This window comes from Sprattus sprattus, assembly GCF_963457725.1.
Source record: "Sprattus sprattus genome assembly, chromosome: 19".
Lineage (NCBI taxonomy): Eukaryota > Metazoa > Chordata > Actinopteri > Clupeiformes > Clupeidae > Sprattus > Sprattus sprattus.
The window spans coordinates 22,834,856-22,852,214 of record NC_137917.1 but is presented as its reverse complement, the minus strand read 5'-3'; the positions used below and the strand labels follow the sequence as shown (position 1 = coordinate 22,852,214).

The following is a 17,359-nucleotide window of genomic DNA, read 5'->3' as shown; positions in this document are numbered from 1 at the left end:
GCTTCCTGGCAGGTGGGAGCCAACTCGAGGGCAGGCAGCTGGCTCCAGGATCCACTTGGATTGGCCAGAGCTGGTCGTCACACACATGTTCCTCGGTGTTGATTGGGGCCTAACCTCATCGCACCGCACACGGCTCACAGACAGACCCGCGCTGTGTGTTTGGACTCCCCCCTGCAATGTTGTTGTTGTTGTTGTTGTTGTCGTCGTCATTGTCGTTGCTGTTTGGTGCTGGTGTTGGTGCTGCCTCTGGATTTGCCAGGCGTGTTTCGTGGCTGGCTGGCTGGCTGGCTGGCTGGCTGGCTGGCGAGTGTGTGTGTGTGGGTGTGTGTGTGTGTATGGTTTATCGGGCCATCCAGCTGTGCTCTGAATCACTGCACTCTGCCACGTGAGGGCCTGCGACACGCCACCATTCACCACGCATCACCTCTCGTACCAACCCATGCATAGATACGTGATCTGACTTGACCCATAAGATACAGAGAAGGCTACAAAAGGACTCATGTATAAAAACAACTAGCACTTCTTCATTCAAGTGCAAGTTAATCGAATCATTGATTAAACATTTTTGTACACCTCTATGGACCTTTTTAAGCATTTTTATGACGTCCAATGTGTTCAAATCAGGTATCATGTTTTTTTTTGTTTTTTTTTACCAGTGTTAGGTGTTGGTTTTATTGTTTGAAAGTGATAACCTGAAAACAAGACCCTGTTAAAATCTCCTGAACCTTTTCCTGCAGTGAGACTCACACACAAGATAATAATGAAAATGGAAAACAAATTAGCAAGAGACCTCACCTTTTTAGTTAATTCTTTTTTTCTGGAGCTTTTCAATTAGTATTCTTGTCACTGATAATTAGTGAACTTCTTGTTGAGTCATTTCTCCCCAATCAACTCCCCACTTGTTAGGGTAGCGTTCTGACATACGAGACAACTGTGTCACTGTCAGTGTGGCCTCCATAGTTATTACTCTGATTCGAGTCATGTGAGGACTGAGAAAGTCACTCATTAGCAGAGTACATCATGATATCAACAGGGGTGTTTGACACATAGTATCACCTTTGTGCAGCGAGCTTTTTTTCTCTGTCTCCTTTCACTGTCAAATGTTGAAGCCTAATCATAATGAAACAAACAGCTGTGAAACCTAAGTGACTTTAGGCACGTTTTGTGTCCTGTGGAAATTAAGAGGTTACCACGATGACTAGTTTTAGAACTGGCACGTTTAAACGTGATTAAGGCCAAGCCGTACAAGGGGGACACTGTGAGGGGTCTCTGGGATTGATGGACTGAAGCACAAGGACGTGATGGGAGACTCCATTTCCATTGAACCTCACTGTCAAAGCAGGCCATTTCATTCTCTGTATAACAGCTGGGATGCTTGAAACTGGGTGTCCGAGGGTGACCACGAGGAAAGAAATCCCCAGGGTGTTTAAAAGCCCACACCAGAACAACAGGTCTGAAAGATTAAAGATCCAATGTTTGCTGTTCACCCTGTTTTTAGTCAAAATACGCGTATGAAGAGGACCACAAGTATGATGAGTAAGTGTGGTTACAGTGCAGTGAATCACCAGATACATAACACTGTTCTTATGGTGACTCCGTTTCTGGGAAAAAATATTATTTTGACTGTAAGAGATCTGAGGGTGTTTATCTCCCTAAAAGATCGAGGACCTATCATGGCCCCATCAATAACAGGAAACTCTGTGGGCTATAACCACCACAGATTGAAAAGGACTCCCAGATTTCAGAATGGAAAATGACAACAGAATCTCCGTTAACAATGTTGCAAACATAAAGACTGACTCCGGGGAAAGCGCCGTTGTTTTTCCACTACACAGCATTTACCTTTTTTTAATACATATTTTGAGATATTTTACAACAGGCTCTAAAAGCAGTAATGATGCCCTGTGAAGCTTGATGACCCAGATAGTTTCTGCCCACTCTGGAAGCTTCTCTGGGCCACATCCCGTACAGTATCAACCGCTGCTCTGGGGGAAACCTCCTGCTTTCAGTACAATTACAGTGCAGAAATAACTTAACTGGAAATACAGACGTGAACACAGTGTCCACGGCCTGGCCCTGATTCTGCACTCTGGTTGACATTTCTCCAGGAATAATGCCACAGTATCGGTGGACATGAAGAAGGGAAGGAGAAGGATAGCAAACTGTTAGCTTCCATCCAGGAGGAAAAATGGATGGCCTAAAAGTTTAATCAGAGCGGCCACAACTGATTCATTTGACTGATTGATTGACTACGAGGCCTTTAAATGACCCCTTCTCCGGGTATCGGTAGCTTAACTTTGAAAAAATAATGGGTATCATTAGGAGAGCCCAAGCACATTTCTCTCAGTGGATGTGTGTATAATTCCTTCCATAAGGCTACAGTGCGTGCCATTTGATGTATATCCTATTTGACAGGTCCCACTGTCCTGCCTTGTATTTGTGTACATCAATGAGGCACTCAGGACTATACCGTATGTGTGTGTGTGTGTGTGTGTGTGTGTGTGTGTGTGTGTGTGTGTGTGTGTGTGTGTGTGTGTGTGTGTGTGTGTGTGTGTGTGTGTGTGTGTGTGTGTGTGTGTGTGTGTGTGTGTGTGTGTGTGTGTGTGTGTGTGCTATATGGATCAAAAAGTTGTGATAGAAAACTCCATGACTGCTGCATAGGCTGCTCAGATAAACATTAAAATATAATAAAAGAAATTATGATAATGCTGAAGCCTGGTGCATCTTTCCTGTAAATTAGTATGCATATTCATGTGTGTGTGTGTGTGCATGCCTGTGTGTGTGAAAGAGTGTGTGTTGTATGTGTGTGTGTGTGAGTTGTGTGCTAAAATTAATATGTTCAGAAAGATGCTTGCATCCCCCAGGGCTGCCCCCTCTGTTTAATCTGTTTCTGCTTCTAGACCAGGAGGTAAAGGGCAGAGGAGCGAGCTGGAGAGGAGCGCACCACAGCGATTAATGCTATTAATTCCCACACCCAACCTTCTGTTTCCTCTCCTCCACATCACAGAGGGGAGGAGGAAAAAAAAAAGAGAAAAGGACAACAAAAAAAAAGGAAAACAGTTTAAACGTTCGAGTTGCCAAACAGAGCAGCAGGAGATGGAGAACTTCCTGATTTACGCCAAGCGATTCCGCGGAGATCGCTATCATTATAATAACTTTATTAGCGTTTCTGCTGCATTTCCTGTTTGATTTACTGCGCAGTCCCAAGGGCTTCTGGGTAGGCAGCAGAGGAGGACTCCCAGCACAAGGCAGACCTGCTATTGTTGTGCTGCAACCTGAGCATGATGCTCTTATAATCAGAGGGGTAGAGACTGATGAACCAACACTGAAGCAATTTTTCTTAGCAACCACCTATCTCTATCTGATCGGCTTCCAGTGCTTCTGTACAGAGCAGCAGTGTAATAAATACATGTCTGATGTCCCTTTGGATCTGTACTCACCATGCAATGCCTGCCCAAGACCTCCTCATAAGGCCTCTTGGGCTTCAGGCAGTAGATAACTGGAAAACTAAGGAGTCTTTTCTGACGGCTGGCTGGAAGATTTGGACTTGGAGCATGTTGTTCTTAAAAGGTCAAAGTACCTGAAACGGTAAAGTGGCTCCTGTGTTTGACCCCTGGCTCACCCCTCTCTGAGGTCATACACTGTGTCATAGACTATGCAATGGAACCCTAGACAATACTCAGGTGTGGGATGGATATTAAGACAGATGCTGTATGATATTAGAAGGAAGGTGAAGTGTGTACTTTTCAGTGTAGATCAACGCTATTTTGCCGTCTTAATTAAACCAAGAACCATTTGACTGTGTAAGTAGAAGTTGTAGAAGTTTACTGAAGGTTTTACTGCTTTATGTTCTGCCCCGATGGCTTAGCTCAGTACGTACAATGTTCCGTGATGAAGTGTACACCAAAATACATCTTTAGTCTCAGGTCGGACTTAATACTCCTTCGCTATTTTTGAAAGGAGCTTGTGTACTGAGCAATGTGTAAACAAACATACAGCCCAATGCACTATTCAGTCCCTTGAAAAGCACAGAAAGCAGGAAAACCAGCCAACTGCTTTCCATTTCTCCATTTTGCCAGAGCACTCCTTCCAGACCTCCCACTGTCAGCCAAAGTGAGATATTACAGAATTTGCATTAAGTAACACTGGAATAGACAACAAACACACTTTGAAAGTGAAAGCAAACATGGAGGGCCCTCAGTCAATAGAAGAATGTGTGTGTGTGTGTGTGTGTGTGTGTGTGTATGTGTGTGTGTGCGTGTGTGTGTTTGTGTGTGTGTCTGTGTGTGTGTCTGTGTGTGTGAGTGTGTGTGTATGTGTGTGTGCGTGTGTGTGTGTGTGTGTGTGTGTTTGTGTGTGTGTGTGTCAGTGTGTGTGTGCGTCTGTGTGTGTGTATGTGTGTGTGCGTTGGTGTGTGTGTGTATGTGTGTGTGTGCGTGTATGTGTGTGTGTGTGTGTGTGTGCGGGGGGGGGGGGCAGCTTCCAGCCTGAAAGCAGTGCATCAGAGGAGTAAGCTCACGCTGAGGACAAAGATTTGAGCTGGAATCCTCGTCTCCGCCACTTGTATCCTCGTCAAAAATGGCACCTGAGCTTAAATCGTCAACCACCACACATCCAGTCATCTCTGTTAAGCACCTGCCCCGTATGTTTTGGATGGAAATGTATCCATTTATAGTCCATTAGCTTTCTTTTTTTTTTTTTTTTTTTAGGTAAACACCATAAAGTAAACACCATTCTTCCTGGTACCATGCACATGCAGACCATGGTATAAGCACTTAACTGGACAAGTTATTAGCATTGATGCTGCCGATGGAACAGTAGCCCTCGACGACATCCGTCCTCCGCGCACAAAACAGTTTCAGTCGCAAAACGCCCCACATCCTGTGTGGCAGGCGCGCTGCTGAACACAGGTGTCACACATCAGCGCTGATTCTGTTTACGCTCCACGTGAGCGGAAATTCTGTTTACTTATTGAAGCTCCTTGGAAATCTGGGTGTTTCTAGTGTCACTGATGATTTTATATAGATGTTAATGACAGATGTAGAGGTGCAATCAAGGACTGGGAATTGGAGGCAATTATCAGAATCTCTGATCTCCACATGTAGTGCGGTGCGGACTACAGAGGGGTCCAATCACAAACGTATTGTTGTGTTGACATCTCACATCCTGCGGAAGCTGTGACTGGGAAAATAGTTCATAACTCTCGGAGAATCACGGGGGAATCAAATTATTAGACATTCACTGGACCCTCCGATAAGTATGACATGAATCGGTTACCGTTGGTTACCGTTGTGCTTGCCTTGCAGGGCACTGAAATGGAACCGAATTGTAATTATTAAATCATGTTTAAAAATCATCGCCATCCTGCATCAGCAGGGTCTACGCCAAACATTAAATAGGAAGACCCATCTGCGTGTTTGTCTGAGTCGGTGTGAGTGTGTGTGTGTGTGTGTGTGTGTGCTTGAAGAGCAAACTGGAGACACTCTCACACACAGTAATTCCTAGAAAAGCGCAAACTGTATGTGGAAGAAGCCCAGAACGGGGGGGGGCACACCTCTAGTAGGTGTGAACAGCTGAACTTTCTTCACTATGGAGATCAGGAAAAGACCATTGCACCTCCACAGCGCTTACTCTTTACATTCCCTTTGGATGATTTCATTAACAAAGGCGTTAACACCACTGATTTATTTACCCTTAATTATCAGGGTAGTTCAGACATGCTGCAAACAAGAACAAAAAAAAAAAAACACAAGGAGAAAAAAAAAGAAGAAGCGGTGCTCTATAAACCAATGTGCTGTAGACAGTGAGCGCCAAAAGTCTCTCCTGATGCTGGCGGAAAATCAGGGCAGCATTCTTGTTGATTCCTGATAGAAGAGTCTGGAAATTCAACGTTGTTTTGAGTTGGAAATGTGAAAGGACATTCTTATTTACTATTGGCTGTTACAACAGCTATTTCATTTCATGACACAACCATTTCCATTTCTATATTGTTTTCAACCGGTTGCCGTCTTCTGGTCACACGAATACAAAGATTCTGGGGTACAATACAAACAGTTTAATTGTGTCATTAACAATCAATAACCACTCCTAGTTAGAACATTTCTGCATAAAGAAACAGAGAAACACTTATAAAACAGTCAGTCGTAACAAAATAACTGGTGTTCTCATTGCATTAAACTCATAAAAAAAGAAACACTTTTTTATACAGAGTATTTATACAGGAATAGCTTTGAATTGGATTGTTAACCAAAGGAAGACACATGGCAAACATCAATTTTCACACAAATTGCATATGTTTTTCTCTCTAAGGTGTCCTATAGGTTAGTAATTGACCTAAGCTTATTTGCATGATAGTAAAAATTGCATACAACATTAATTGTGAAGCTTGTAGCATGAGTTGCTCGACATACAGCACTTTTTCATAGGCAACCGTTAAAGCACATTTTCCATTTAAAACGTTAAGACACTTTTGATTTTACTGCCCATCAAAATTACATTTATAAATAGAAAAAGTTCAGTAAAATAAAAAGCGCTATGTAACAGAAACTTTCCAAAATCATAATTACATCAGAACACTGCATGAACTGCAAATAAATAACGTAGGACGACAAAGTCATGGAAATCAAAAAACAAAACATAGGTTGTGATTCACATTTCTTTTTAAACTGCTTAGAGATCCCGAAAATTACAGTGACAAAGGTTTGCAAAATAATCTTAACATCGGCAGTGCCATATAGTACAAGGCATTTGTTGGCATAGTTTTCTTTAAGACTGTATATTTTTACAATTAATATATGTCTATATAATATATTTATATTTTTCTTCCAAACAAATCATAAGATTGAGCTATACTCCCCAAAAAGCCCAAAGATCAGAGGGTCCAGAGTTTGAGTGATTTGTCACACTGAATTGTTTATTTATTCATTTATTCCTTTAGGAGAATAACAAATCAGTCAGCAGGTGCTAGACTCTGTACCTCAACATTAAGGCCTGGTCCTCCTCTTTGCTTCAGTTTCATATGCATTTTAAAAATCCAGTTAACACCACATACGTAAACATCTATCAAAGTCTATCAAACTTCCATTGAATTCGTTTTTTTTAAATGGTAAATCAGTAGCTCAAAATCAGTGTAAAAACAACAGACATCAAGTGCAGTCAGCAGTTATCCACAGCAACAGACTTAGATTTTTTTCCTTTTTCTCTTTTATCTTTTTTTGTGCGGGGTTATTAAATGATGCGTCAGTCTTTACAGTGAATAATACAGGATTTACAAAATGGAAAAAAAGCAAAACACCGCAGCATTAGCTGAGTCTGAGCTGAAACAGAGTCCATCGGTGTCCGCTTTAAGACCAGTAGAGTAGAGAGAGAGAGAGAGAGAGAGAGAGAGAGAGAGAGAGAGAAAGAGAGAAACCCACTCAGACCACAGACCTACAGAGAGAGAGTGCAAGGAGAGCTGCTGGCTGGCTACTCCTTGGCCTCCTGCTCGGCCGCGGCCTGGGCTGCCTCGGCTGCCATGTGCTCCTCGATCTTGATGGAGAAGATGGTGTTGCTGGTCTGGGTGCTCTCGTCCAGCTCCTTCAGCAGCTCACTGCTCTCCTTGAAGTCCGTCAGCTCCTGCTCACCCCCGCCCATGGTGGTGGTGGTGGTGGCGGTGGCCACCGCCACTGCCACTGCCGCCGGCGTCGTCACCGGAGGGAACCCGCCGCCGGCCGACTCTTTGTTTTTGCCCGGGTGGTTGACGTAGAAGCGCTGGTTCTGGAAGAACTTGATGATGGTCTGTTTGGGCAGGTCCAGCTGGGCCGAGAGGGTGTGGATGGCTTCCTCGTCCGGGTACAGGCCCACGTCCTGGATGAAGCTCTGCAGGATGCCCAGCGCCTCGAAGGAGATGCGGCTGGCCGGGCGCGACTTGCGGCCGCTGTCGTCCTCGCTCTCGGCCGGGGAGGCAGTGGAGGGCTGACGCGGGGGCAGCCTGGGGCCGGTCTGCTGCTGTTGTTGTTGTTGTTGTTGTTGTTGATGATGCTGCTGTTGTTGTTGCTGCTGCTGCTGCTGATGCTGCTGCTGATGGGGCAGGTTGGGGTGAGACTGGTTCATAGGATGCTGCATCTGGGGTGGAGGCTGCGGGCAAGAGGGGGAGAGAGAAGGAGAGATGGTGTTAGCCACTGACACATCGGTTAAAGTAGCAGTGCAAACGTAGAAGAGCGTTCAAAGACCAAACTTACAAGTACGTTGCCCTGTTAGTGTCTACTGCAGTATCTATAAGAAATATCTGCCTGCAAATCTAAGTATAAAAATAGGCAAAACTTATGGTACGATATTTTCACTGTTCATTTTTTTTCCAAAGTGATCAAAAATGTCCACCCATAATAAACACTACAGGAAACACTTCTATTTGACTTTTTATCAGCGTCCGTTCAAATGCCACTGCCAAGTTTAAATCAAAGGGCCAGTTCATGGCAGGACTGGGGTCGGTAGATAGTGTGTGTGAATGCTATCAATGTCCATATTTCAGCCAACATGACTTCAGAGTAAACACGATACATTGGTCTGATAACATGACATTGTTTGAGTGTTTTGGCTATTAGGAAAGCAAAGATTAGTGCCCATTCAACACGCAACGCTGTTTATTCCTGACTCACCCTTGCCAGTACTGTGATGCTTTGAGTAGCGTTGCAGATAGCGTATCAAGGAAGGTGACAAGCTGTCGTTCCAGATGGAATACTTATGTAGAATGGGACTAGATCTACATCTCATCATTCTCGTTTGCAAATTTTAGTTCGAAAAGAAAATTAAAGCTAGCCAACAAATAAACAAACAACAAACAATGCTTTCAATAGGCCCAACCAAGTGACGGTGGAAGAAAGTCCACAAAGAGATTTCCACAAACACGTTCTTACTATTCTTACTTTAAAAAAAAAATCATACTATTCTGACAATATTTGAAGTGAGAACATTAGAGCGTTCTTATGATCTTCACTTTACTTCAGTTTATAACAGATTTTTTTTAAAGTTTGAAATTAGAAGATTTTATCAGGCTGTCCATATGTTTTTCAGTAAACAAATACTAACTGAGCAGACACACATCTGCAAGTAAAAAGAGTTGTGTGCATAACCAACATTCAGTGATTTAAATTGATGATATGATTATATGAAGGTTTGTTTGATATGAGGATAGGTGTGTGTGTGTGTGTGTGTGTGTGTGTGTGTGTGTGTGTGTGTGTGTGTGTGAGCTGACAACCTGCAGGGAGGTTTGTGGGGATGTCCTGCAGGTGTGGCTCTATGTGTGTGTGTGTGTGTGTGTGTGTGGGTGCGTGCAACCGCCTAAGTTGGATTCCACAGCTGACACGTAGGGGGTCCTTCAGGATGTACAGCAGGTGTGTGTGGGGGTGGATGAGTGTGTGTGTGTCTTGTTATCTGTGTGTGTGTGTGTGTGTGTGTGTGTGTGTGTGTGTGTGTGTGTGTGTTTGTGTGTGTGTTTGTGTGTGTGTGTGTGTGTGTTTGGCTGCTAGAATGGGACTGCCAGCACACAAGGATGGCATGTGGGGAAACTGCCAGAAAAAGAAGCAGGTGTGTGTGTGTGTGAGCGAGAGAGAGAGTACGGAAGTGACCTGCAGGGGTCCCCACAGACATGCAGCAGGTGTGTGTGTGTGTGTTTCTGTGTGTGTGTGTGTGTGTATGTGTGTACGTTAGCTTCTGTGTGTATTTATTGTCATCATGAGTGTCAAGGTGTATACATGCATATGTGTTTCCATCATATGCCCATGTGTGTGTGTACTGAAGTGTTCCAAACTGCTCCACAGAGAATTAACAGGGACATTAAGCAGGTGTACCTGTGTGTATGTGTGTGCATAAAGGTGTGTGTGTGTGTGTGTGTGTGTGTGTGTGTGTGATTGAATGTGCCCTCCTGTGACTTTTATGTGCCTGCATGTTTGAGTTGTATGTTTATGTATGTGAGTGAGAGTCAGTATTGTTTGTGTCTGTGAGTCTATGTATGTACGTATGTGTGTATGTGTGCCAGTGTGTGTGTGTATTTTGGTGAGAGAATGTGTGAGTCTGTGTGGGAGTGTGTGTGTGTCTGTGTGTGTGTGTGTGTGTGTGTGTGTGTGTGTGTGTATTTTTGTAAGAGAATGTGTGAGTGTGAGTGTGTGTGTGTGTGTGTGTGTGTGTGTGTGTGTGTGTGTGTGTGTGTATGAGTGTGTGAGGATGTGTGTGTGTGTGTGTGTATGAGTGTGTGAGGATGTGTGTGTGTGTGTGTGTATGAGTGTGTGAGGATGTGTGTGCGTGTGTGTATGTATTTCTACTGACCTGCTGTGGGTCGGGGGGAAGGTGCATCATGTGGGGGGGGCGTTCGCCGTGGTGCTGCTGGCCCCCGTTGCTCTCCTGCTCGTAAATGGCATCGCGCTCCGCCTGCGGCAGGCTCAGGAAGCGCCGGATCATGGACAGGTTCTCCCATAGCGTGCGGTTCTCCGGGGACGGGTCCTCTTTCCAGCGCAGAAGCTCACACAGCCAGCCCTGTGTGTGTGTGTGTGCGCACAAACAGGCAGCGCAACAGTCAGCATATGCACACATCTACACACACACACACTGACACATTTTCACTCAAGTTCACCACGGACACACAGATCAACACAGGGTTCATAGAAGGACTATCAGTTGTAAATGGCAGTCTCTTCGTGGCAGTGTCATGAAGGCAAGATCTGTCACTTAAAGTTTATTGGTTGATTGGTAACAGCAAGATCGTGCTGATATTTAAGAGCATGGACACTATTTGTTTTTATAGAATGTAAATCTAACAATTTGAAGCTTTCTAGAATCACTTTCTGCAGTTGGGAGTATGTGAGATGTTCTTTCTGTTTGTGGGTGTGTGTGTGTGTAATTTTAACTAAAAAAGTAACAACAAAATCCTTATGGATTGTTACACACATCTAACACATGCTTTCTAACTAAATTAACATTTTTGAGAAAATAGGACTTTGCTTAAAGGTTCTGACCTCTTGGGTGAGTGTAAAAAATTGTGAGTGTAATTATTATTATTTTTTACATCAGAACGTGATTGTTTTTTTTAGGAGAGAGTATGTTTTGGGGGTACTACATTTGAGATGAATTATTCTGTGTGTGTGTGTACAATTTCAAAATTCAGTTATGTTGAACAGAAAAGTACTCCTACTGAACATCCCTTGAAGGAATTTTTTAAAGACATTTAAGCAGCAAAACTGCTAACTTAAATCCATGGCTAGTTATTCCTCTCGTAGACCATGTATCCCTTAAGTCACATCTTAGAAACATGAAACAGGGTGACTGACAGAATGAGTTCAAGGGATAAGTGGGGAATGGCAAAGATGGACACACTCGGCGGATAACAAGACAGACACAGAGAGAGAGAGACAGACACAGAGAGAGAGAGACAGACACAGAGAGAGAGAAAGAAACAGACAGAGAGAGAGAGAGAGAAACAGAGCCATTCAGAGACCCTAGCGGTAAGACTGAATCAGGCCGAGGTTGAAACAGAACGGTTCTGCGAAAGGAATGAAACAGCTGGGCGAGGAAAGGAGTGCGAGACAGAGGATGGCGTGAGGGAGGGAGAAAGTGAAGAGTGGGAGGGAGAGAGAGAGAGAGAGAGAGAGAGAGAGAGAGAGAGAGAGAGAGAGAGAGATGAAGAGGAGGGAGAGGGTTTGAGCCAGCTAGAAGCCCTGTCTTGGCTCAGTGACAAGAGCCCTGTCGTAATCTCCAGGCCAGTGTGCGGCAGCACCTTTCATTTCCACAGGATTACCCAGCATCCGGCCCAGCCTTTCAGAGAGAGCCACACACACACACACACACACACACCACACACACACACACACGCACACACACACACACACACACATACACACACACAAACACACACACACACACACGCGCACACGCAAGTACAGGCCATGGCCACACTGCATGGTAGAGATAACTCAGCATTCCCCTGTTCCAACTCCTCCCAAAAGCCACATCAAACCCAGGAGGGTTTTTGGACAGAGAGAGAGTAAGAGAGAGAGAGCGAGATAGAGAGAGAGAGAGAGAGAGAGAGAGAGAGAGAGCGTGTGAGGGAAGGAGAAAGAGAAAGAGAGAGAGAGAGAGGAGGGGGGGAGAACAGGCAGGGCCCACACCTTGTTCATCTGCCACAGTTATTGTTGTCTCTCTAATTTGCATGCGGAGGGATTTGGGCCCTGTTCCTACTCTGATGTCTGTGGTTTTAGAATTGAGGAACATCCCCTTCTTCCAACACATACACACCCAAACACACACACACCCCTAAACACACACACACACACACACACACACACACACACACACACACACACACACACACACACCCCCAAACACACACACACACACACTGAGGAAATAATCAAAACCAGAAAAACAACTGAATTAAACTGAAAAGAAGAGAGGGATCTGATTTCTTTTGACAAGCAAATAAGTTGACGATAAAACAAGAACTTATGAAACACTAACTCTTTCAAAAACTCTAACTGATGGAAGTGACCAACGACAACGACCCGAATGACCTCAGTTTTGCCGAGCGAGCGCCGTATGGACCGAACGGAAAACATCACATGTGTTGCTCGTCACACGAAAGGGTGTCCCCTTCATTTACGGCACTGAGGACGTGTTTGTGTGTGTCCAATTGCATTTCTTCCACAGCCTTGCCCTACACAGTGTGAGCGAAGAGCCAGGGCAAAGTAGCTGGGTGAGGGGAGAGGGGTGGGTGAGGGTGAGGGGAGAGGAGTGGGTGAGGGTAGAGAGCTGGGTGAGGGGAGAGGGGTGGGAGTGGGTAGAGGGTTGGGTGTAGGTAGAGGAGTGGGTGAGGGCTGGGTGTGGGTAGAGAAGTGGGTGAAGGTAGAGAGGTGGGTGAGGGTAGAAGGGTGGGAGTGGTAATTTGCTTTTTGGCCATTTTTCCTCCATTATGTGCCAAGGCGACCGACTCAACGCTGATAAGCCTGCAGTCAAGTCAGAAATACTGACAGCTCTCAGTGATCAAATAGATCATAAAAATGCTATATTATGTTTTGGTTTACTGGCAAAAAAGTACAGTGAACTCTTCAGTAAGCGTTCAAACGATCGGCACTCTTAACTCTTTCTGGTTGTGATTTACAGCTCACAGAAAATACCGATGAGATAAGAACAAGAAACCACTACACCCACACCTCAGAACGTGCTAATACTGAAACAGCGTTGCGACCGATTTCCCTTTTTCTCGTGAGGCTCAGGGTGCAGTGGTGTCAGCAAAAGAGTAAGAGAGACAGAGAGAGAGAGAGAGAGAGAGAGAGAGAGAGAGAAATAAAAAGAGAGATAGAAAGAGGGAATGAGTGGCATTTTCTGATTTATCATCGGCAGATCTGACCGCCATGACTGTAGACCCCTCCTAGGTCCCCACCGTCCATGGCTAGAGGTCAAGAGGTGCACATTCAACCGAGGTAATAAACGGCTCGGCCAACCCTAGCAGCGAGGCAGGGCCTCCATTGTGCTGGCTGGTATAAATAGCAGAGTGGCGTTTTGATAAAAATATTTCTCTTGGAACACAATGGCGGAATTCATGCGCGAGATTCACCCAGCTATGCGGTGCAGCACACCGTGTGTGTATGTGTGTGTGTGAGTGAACAGAGAGAGAGAGAGAGAGAGAGGGAGGGGGTGAAAGAGAAAGAGAGAGAGATAGATAGAGAGAGGAAGAGACAGAAGGAGAGAGGGAGTAAGTAGTCACAAGCTGCCAATGAGAGCACAGGCCAGCTCTGTGAGAGAACAGCGCAGCATTCACATCCACAGCCCAAACGCGGACGCAAAAAAAACCGAGCGCATTAATAAACGGGGCAGTATGCTTTGCGAGGCCCGACGCGCCGCGCGGGCGAAAGAGGCCACAGGCCCAGCAGCGACACTCCCCGCTCGGCAGTCACACGGCATCGGCAACACCTTCCTCATAATCGCGTTTGCTCGTTATCATCTGTAATTGGCCACAATGCCACCATGCACTGGCCAGCCAGCCGCTCCCCTCCAGCCCTCCAGCCCTCCGCCCCTTCGGAATAAGCACACACACACGCGCACACACACACACACACACACACACACACACACACACACACACACACACACACACACACACACACACGGAATAAGCAGGCTAACAGTGATGAGATTATCAGTGTGCCGTTTGAAAAAAATATGGCCTGATCCCGACGCTTGAGGCCCTTTATGGCAGACACAACACAAAGGAGGTATGGGGGACCTTGGGAGTAGATGTGTCCCATTCAACGAGGGGGACGTGTCAGATGGGTGGATGGGGGGTGGGAGGGAGGGGTGACATGGCAAGGGTGTGAGAGGGGAAGGAATTTTGGAAATGTCTTGAAAGATTGCGATCCATTGTTGAGGCTGCGTTCGACGGTCATAAAGAGGCTGCTTGGAAATGCTCGAAAAACCGGCAAGACAAACATCTTCATGGCGGAGAGAGGAGTAACAGTGTGGCAGACAAAGCATTATTGTTCCTCCCCCCCCCCCCCCCCCTTCACTCCCCCTCCTTGATCCTGGCATGGGCCCAGCGTTGGCAGACAATGTTGCAGATAAATTCAAAAGATAATACAGTATGTTTGAACCTGTTATTTTCCTGAACGAGAGTGAGAGAGAGACGGCGAACTCTGCAAAGTGACGTGCGTTGGGTTTGTAAGCGTGTCGCGTGAGTGAGTGAGTGAGCGAGCGAGCGAGCGAACGAGTGGAGCTGGGCCTACTCGCACGGCCGGGGTGTCCATCTGCTGACAAAGAAATATTAATGCGTTCCTGTGGCATATGTGAATCTCCTGCAACAATAAGCAAAACACTGCCTCCCAAAAATAGGCATGTGGACAAAAGAGAGAGAGAGAAAGAGAGAGAGAAACAAAAAAAAAACATGTACCCGTTTTGAGGATCTCTCGCTATGCAAAACAGCGAACGCTCTGAGCGTTTATTCAAATTTTCTTGGCGAGGAGTGAACAAGTGAGCGAGAATGGGGCCAATGCCCCCATTGAACTCCGCATCAACCCAGAGGAAGCATTCAGCCACAAACGTTGTCACCCAAATAGAAAAATAGAAAAAACGAGCCGTGCACAGCCACTGTTGTTGCTCTTGTTGTGAGGCTGCTGTTGTTCTTACTCTGGCAGGCGCGGTGCGTCACGTTCGCGAAACCTGCGTGCGACAAGCCGACATCATGGTCTATGACACACCACAAAGCGCACGGGGGGGGAAAAGGCGCACGGAGCCTGCGCAGATGACATCATTAGATACGACAGCGGCGTCGAAACGGTGGAAAGATGTCAATAGCGGAGGTGAACTAGAGCAACAGATGTTTGCCTCGCTGTCGGAGCCGATTACGTGCTGCCGTGTGTTTGGCATGAAGCGGAGGTAGAGCCGTGGGACTGTATGAACACTGGAGAGTACCTTAAGACCGGGCCATTTCATAACAGAGCTTTCTTTGAACCATTCATATGGTCTATGTCTAGTATGCAACTAACATAGTATGTGCCTTGCTCAATTATTGTGACTTCTTCGGAGTTTTGTTTTTCAGTCACTTACAATAAACGGACAAATGTTGTGAGAAATATGCAACCCCTTTCCATGACGAGCTTTATATTCATTAATAACCACTGGTCTGCAGATGGAAGTGAGCTTTTTTGGCTAATACCTTGACAGATGCTAATCGCTCTGTGTCCTCCACTCTGAGCTCAATAATGACACCATCCTGTGCAACGGTCATCTACACCACTTCAGTTCCTCCCTGTCTCACAGTGGCTGAGTCTACACTGCTTGGGTGGAGGTGAGAGTGAAAGCACACACATGCAAGAATCCAACGTATGTGTGTGTGTGTGTGTGTGTGTGTGTGTGTGTGTGTGTGTGTGTGTGTGTGTCAGAGACAGGAACAGATAGGAGGATGCTTGACATGTGGTGAAGTACAAACCACAGCCAAGAGAGAGAGAGAGAGAGAGTGAGAGAGAGAGAGAGAGAGAGAGAGAGAGAGAGAGAGAGAGAGAACCCATCACGCCCCGACAAGAAGTGAGAGTCCATCAATTACGAGCACTTGATTGAGATTTAATTCAAAGCTGGAGTTTAATTGCTAATATCACAGAGTAATTAAGCTGATAAATCATGGCTGATCTTATTGAATTATGGATTAAAACTGCATGAAACCTGCAAATTGTGTGTGTCAGATATATCAGCGCTCTAACTTGGCCTACAAGTTTTCTTTGAAGAGGACCAAAAAACTGTTACTTGAAATGTATTCAAAGCAACAACTTCTGTCTAGACTTTCTGTGCAGCATCTCCTCAACAAACAAACATCAAGAGTAGTTATGCGTGGCCCTGAGGAATATGAAATTAAACTTCAAAACTAATAAACCGATAAACTAATAAACCTTGAATTTGGCTCAACTCTAGGGTAACATTACCCTGAGTGCATAGTGCATACTAAAGCTTTTGAATCCCTGCAACATGCAAAATCAATCCAAATAACTAAAAGAAGGCTTGGGTGTTTAGCCGGTCTAACAGGTTCTGTGAGTCTTCTCCTACTAGGCAGGTGTGAGGTGCAGGAGAGGCCCAGCTGAAACAGATGAAAACAAGAGCAATCCGAGATTTCTGACCTCCAGCAAGGAGGTACACGAATCCGAATCCAGATCCGGATCATCCTGAAATTTAATGGGGATGTCCCAGGACCAAGATCCACCTCTTGTGAAAATTTCAGAAAGATCTGCCCAGTAGTTTCTGAGAAATCTTGTCCACAGACAGACGGACAAATAAATAAATTAACGGACCCGATCGCATAACCTCCTTGCTGGAGGTAACTAGCTAACCAAGCTAACTCTGGTGCATTTACATTTTCTGGGAAATGTTTATCAATGTACACTGTACCTTTTCAAATAAACACATAAATCTAAATCTAAACACGCCGACAAGATGCGTCTTTCATATATTTATTTTACAATAAATGCCTCTTAAGCCGGTCTGTTGGACTGATGACCCTTTACTACTGCTGCATGAGTTCCTAATCCAGAGACTGCAGCGTCATCCACAGCACTACTGCTGCATGAGTTCCTAATCCAGAGACTGCAGCGTCATCCACAGCACTACTGCTGCTGCATGAGTCCCTAATCCAGAGACTGCAGCGTCTGTCCACAGCACTACTGCTGCTGCATGAGTCCCTAATCCAGAGACTGCAGCGTCCGTCCACAGCACTACTGCTGCATTAGTCCATAATCCAGAGACTGCAGCGTCCGTCCACAGCACTACTGCTGCATTAGTCCATAATCCAGAGACTGCAGCGTCTGTCCACAGCACTACTGCTGCTGCATGAGTTCCTAATCCAGAGACTGCA

The 17,359-nt window shown here is 45.5% G+C and overlaps 1 protein-coding gene across 2 annotated transcripts in view; it reads right to left on the bottom strand.

The window, feature by feature from the left end:
* Nucleotides 1-7,285: 7,285 nt before the first annotated feature.
* Nucleotides 7,286-17,359, bottom strand: part of satb1b (SATB homeobox 1b) — a 40,293-nt gene continuing 30,219 nt past the window's right edge. Inside the window, exons 8-9 of one of the 2 annotated variants that reach the window (XM_080858228.1) lie at nt 10,303-10,509; nt 7,286-8,058 (exon numbers count right to left, since the gene is read on the bottom strand). In XM_080858228.1, coding sequence (XP_080714354.1) covers nt 7,465-8,058; nt 10,303-10,509 — 801 coding nt within the window. In that variant the 3' untranslated portion in view covers nt 7,286-7,464. Of the gene's footprint in view, nt 8,116-10,302; nt 10,510-17,359 lie in introns of both variants that reach the window. The other variant, XM_080858227.1, reaches the window with a different exon arrangement.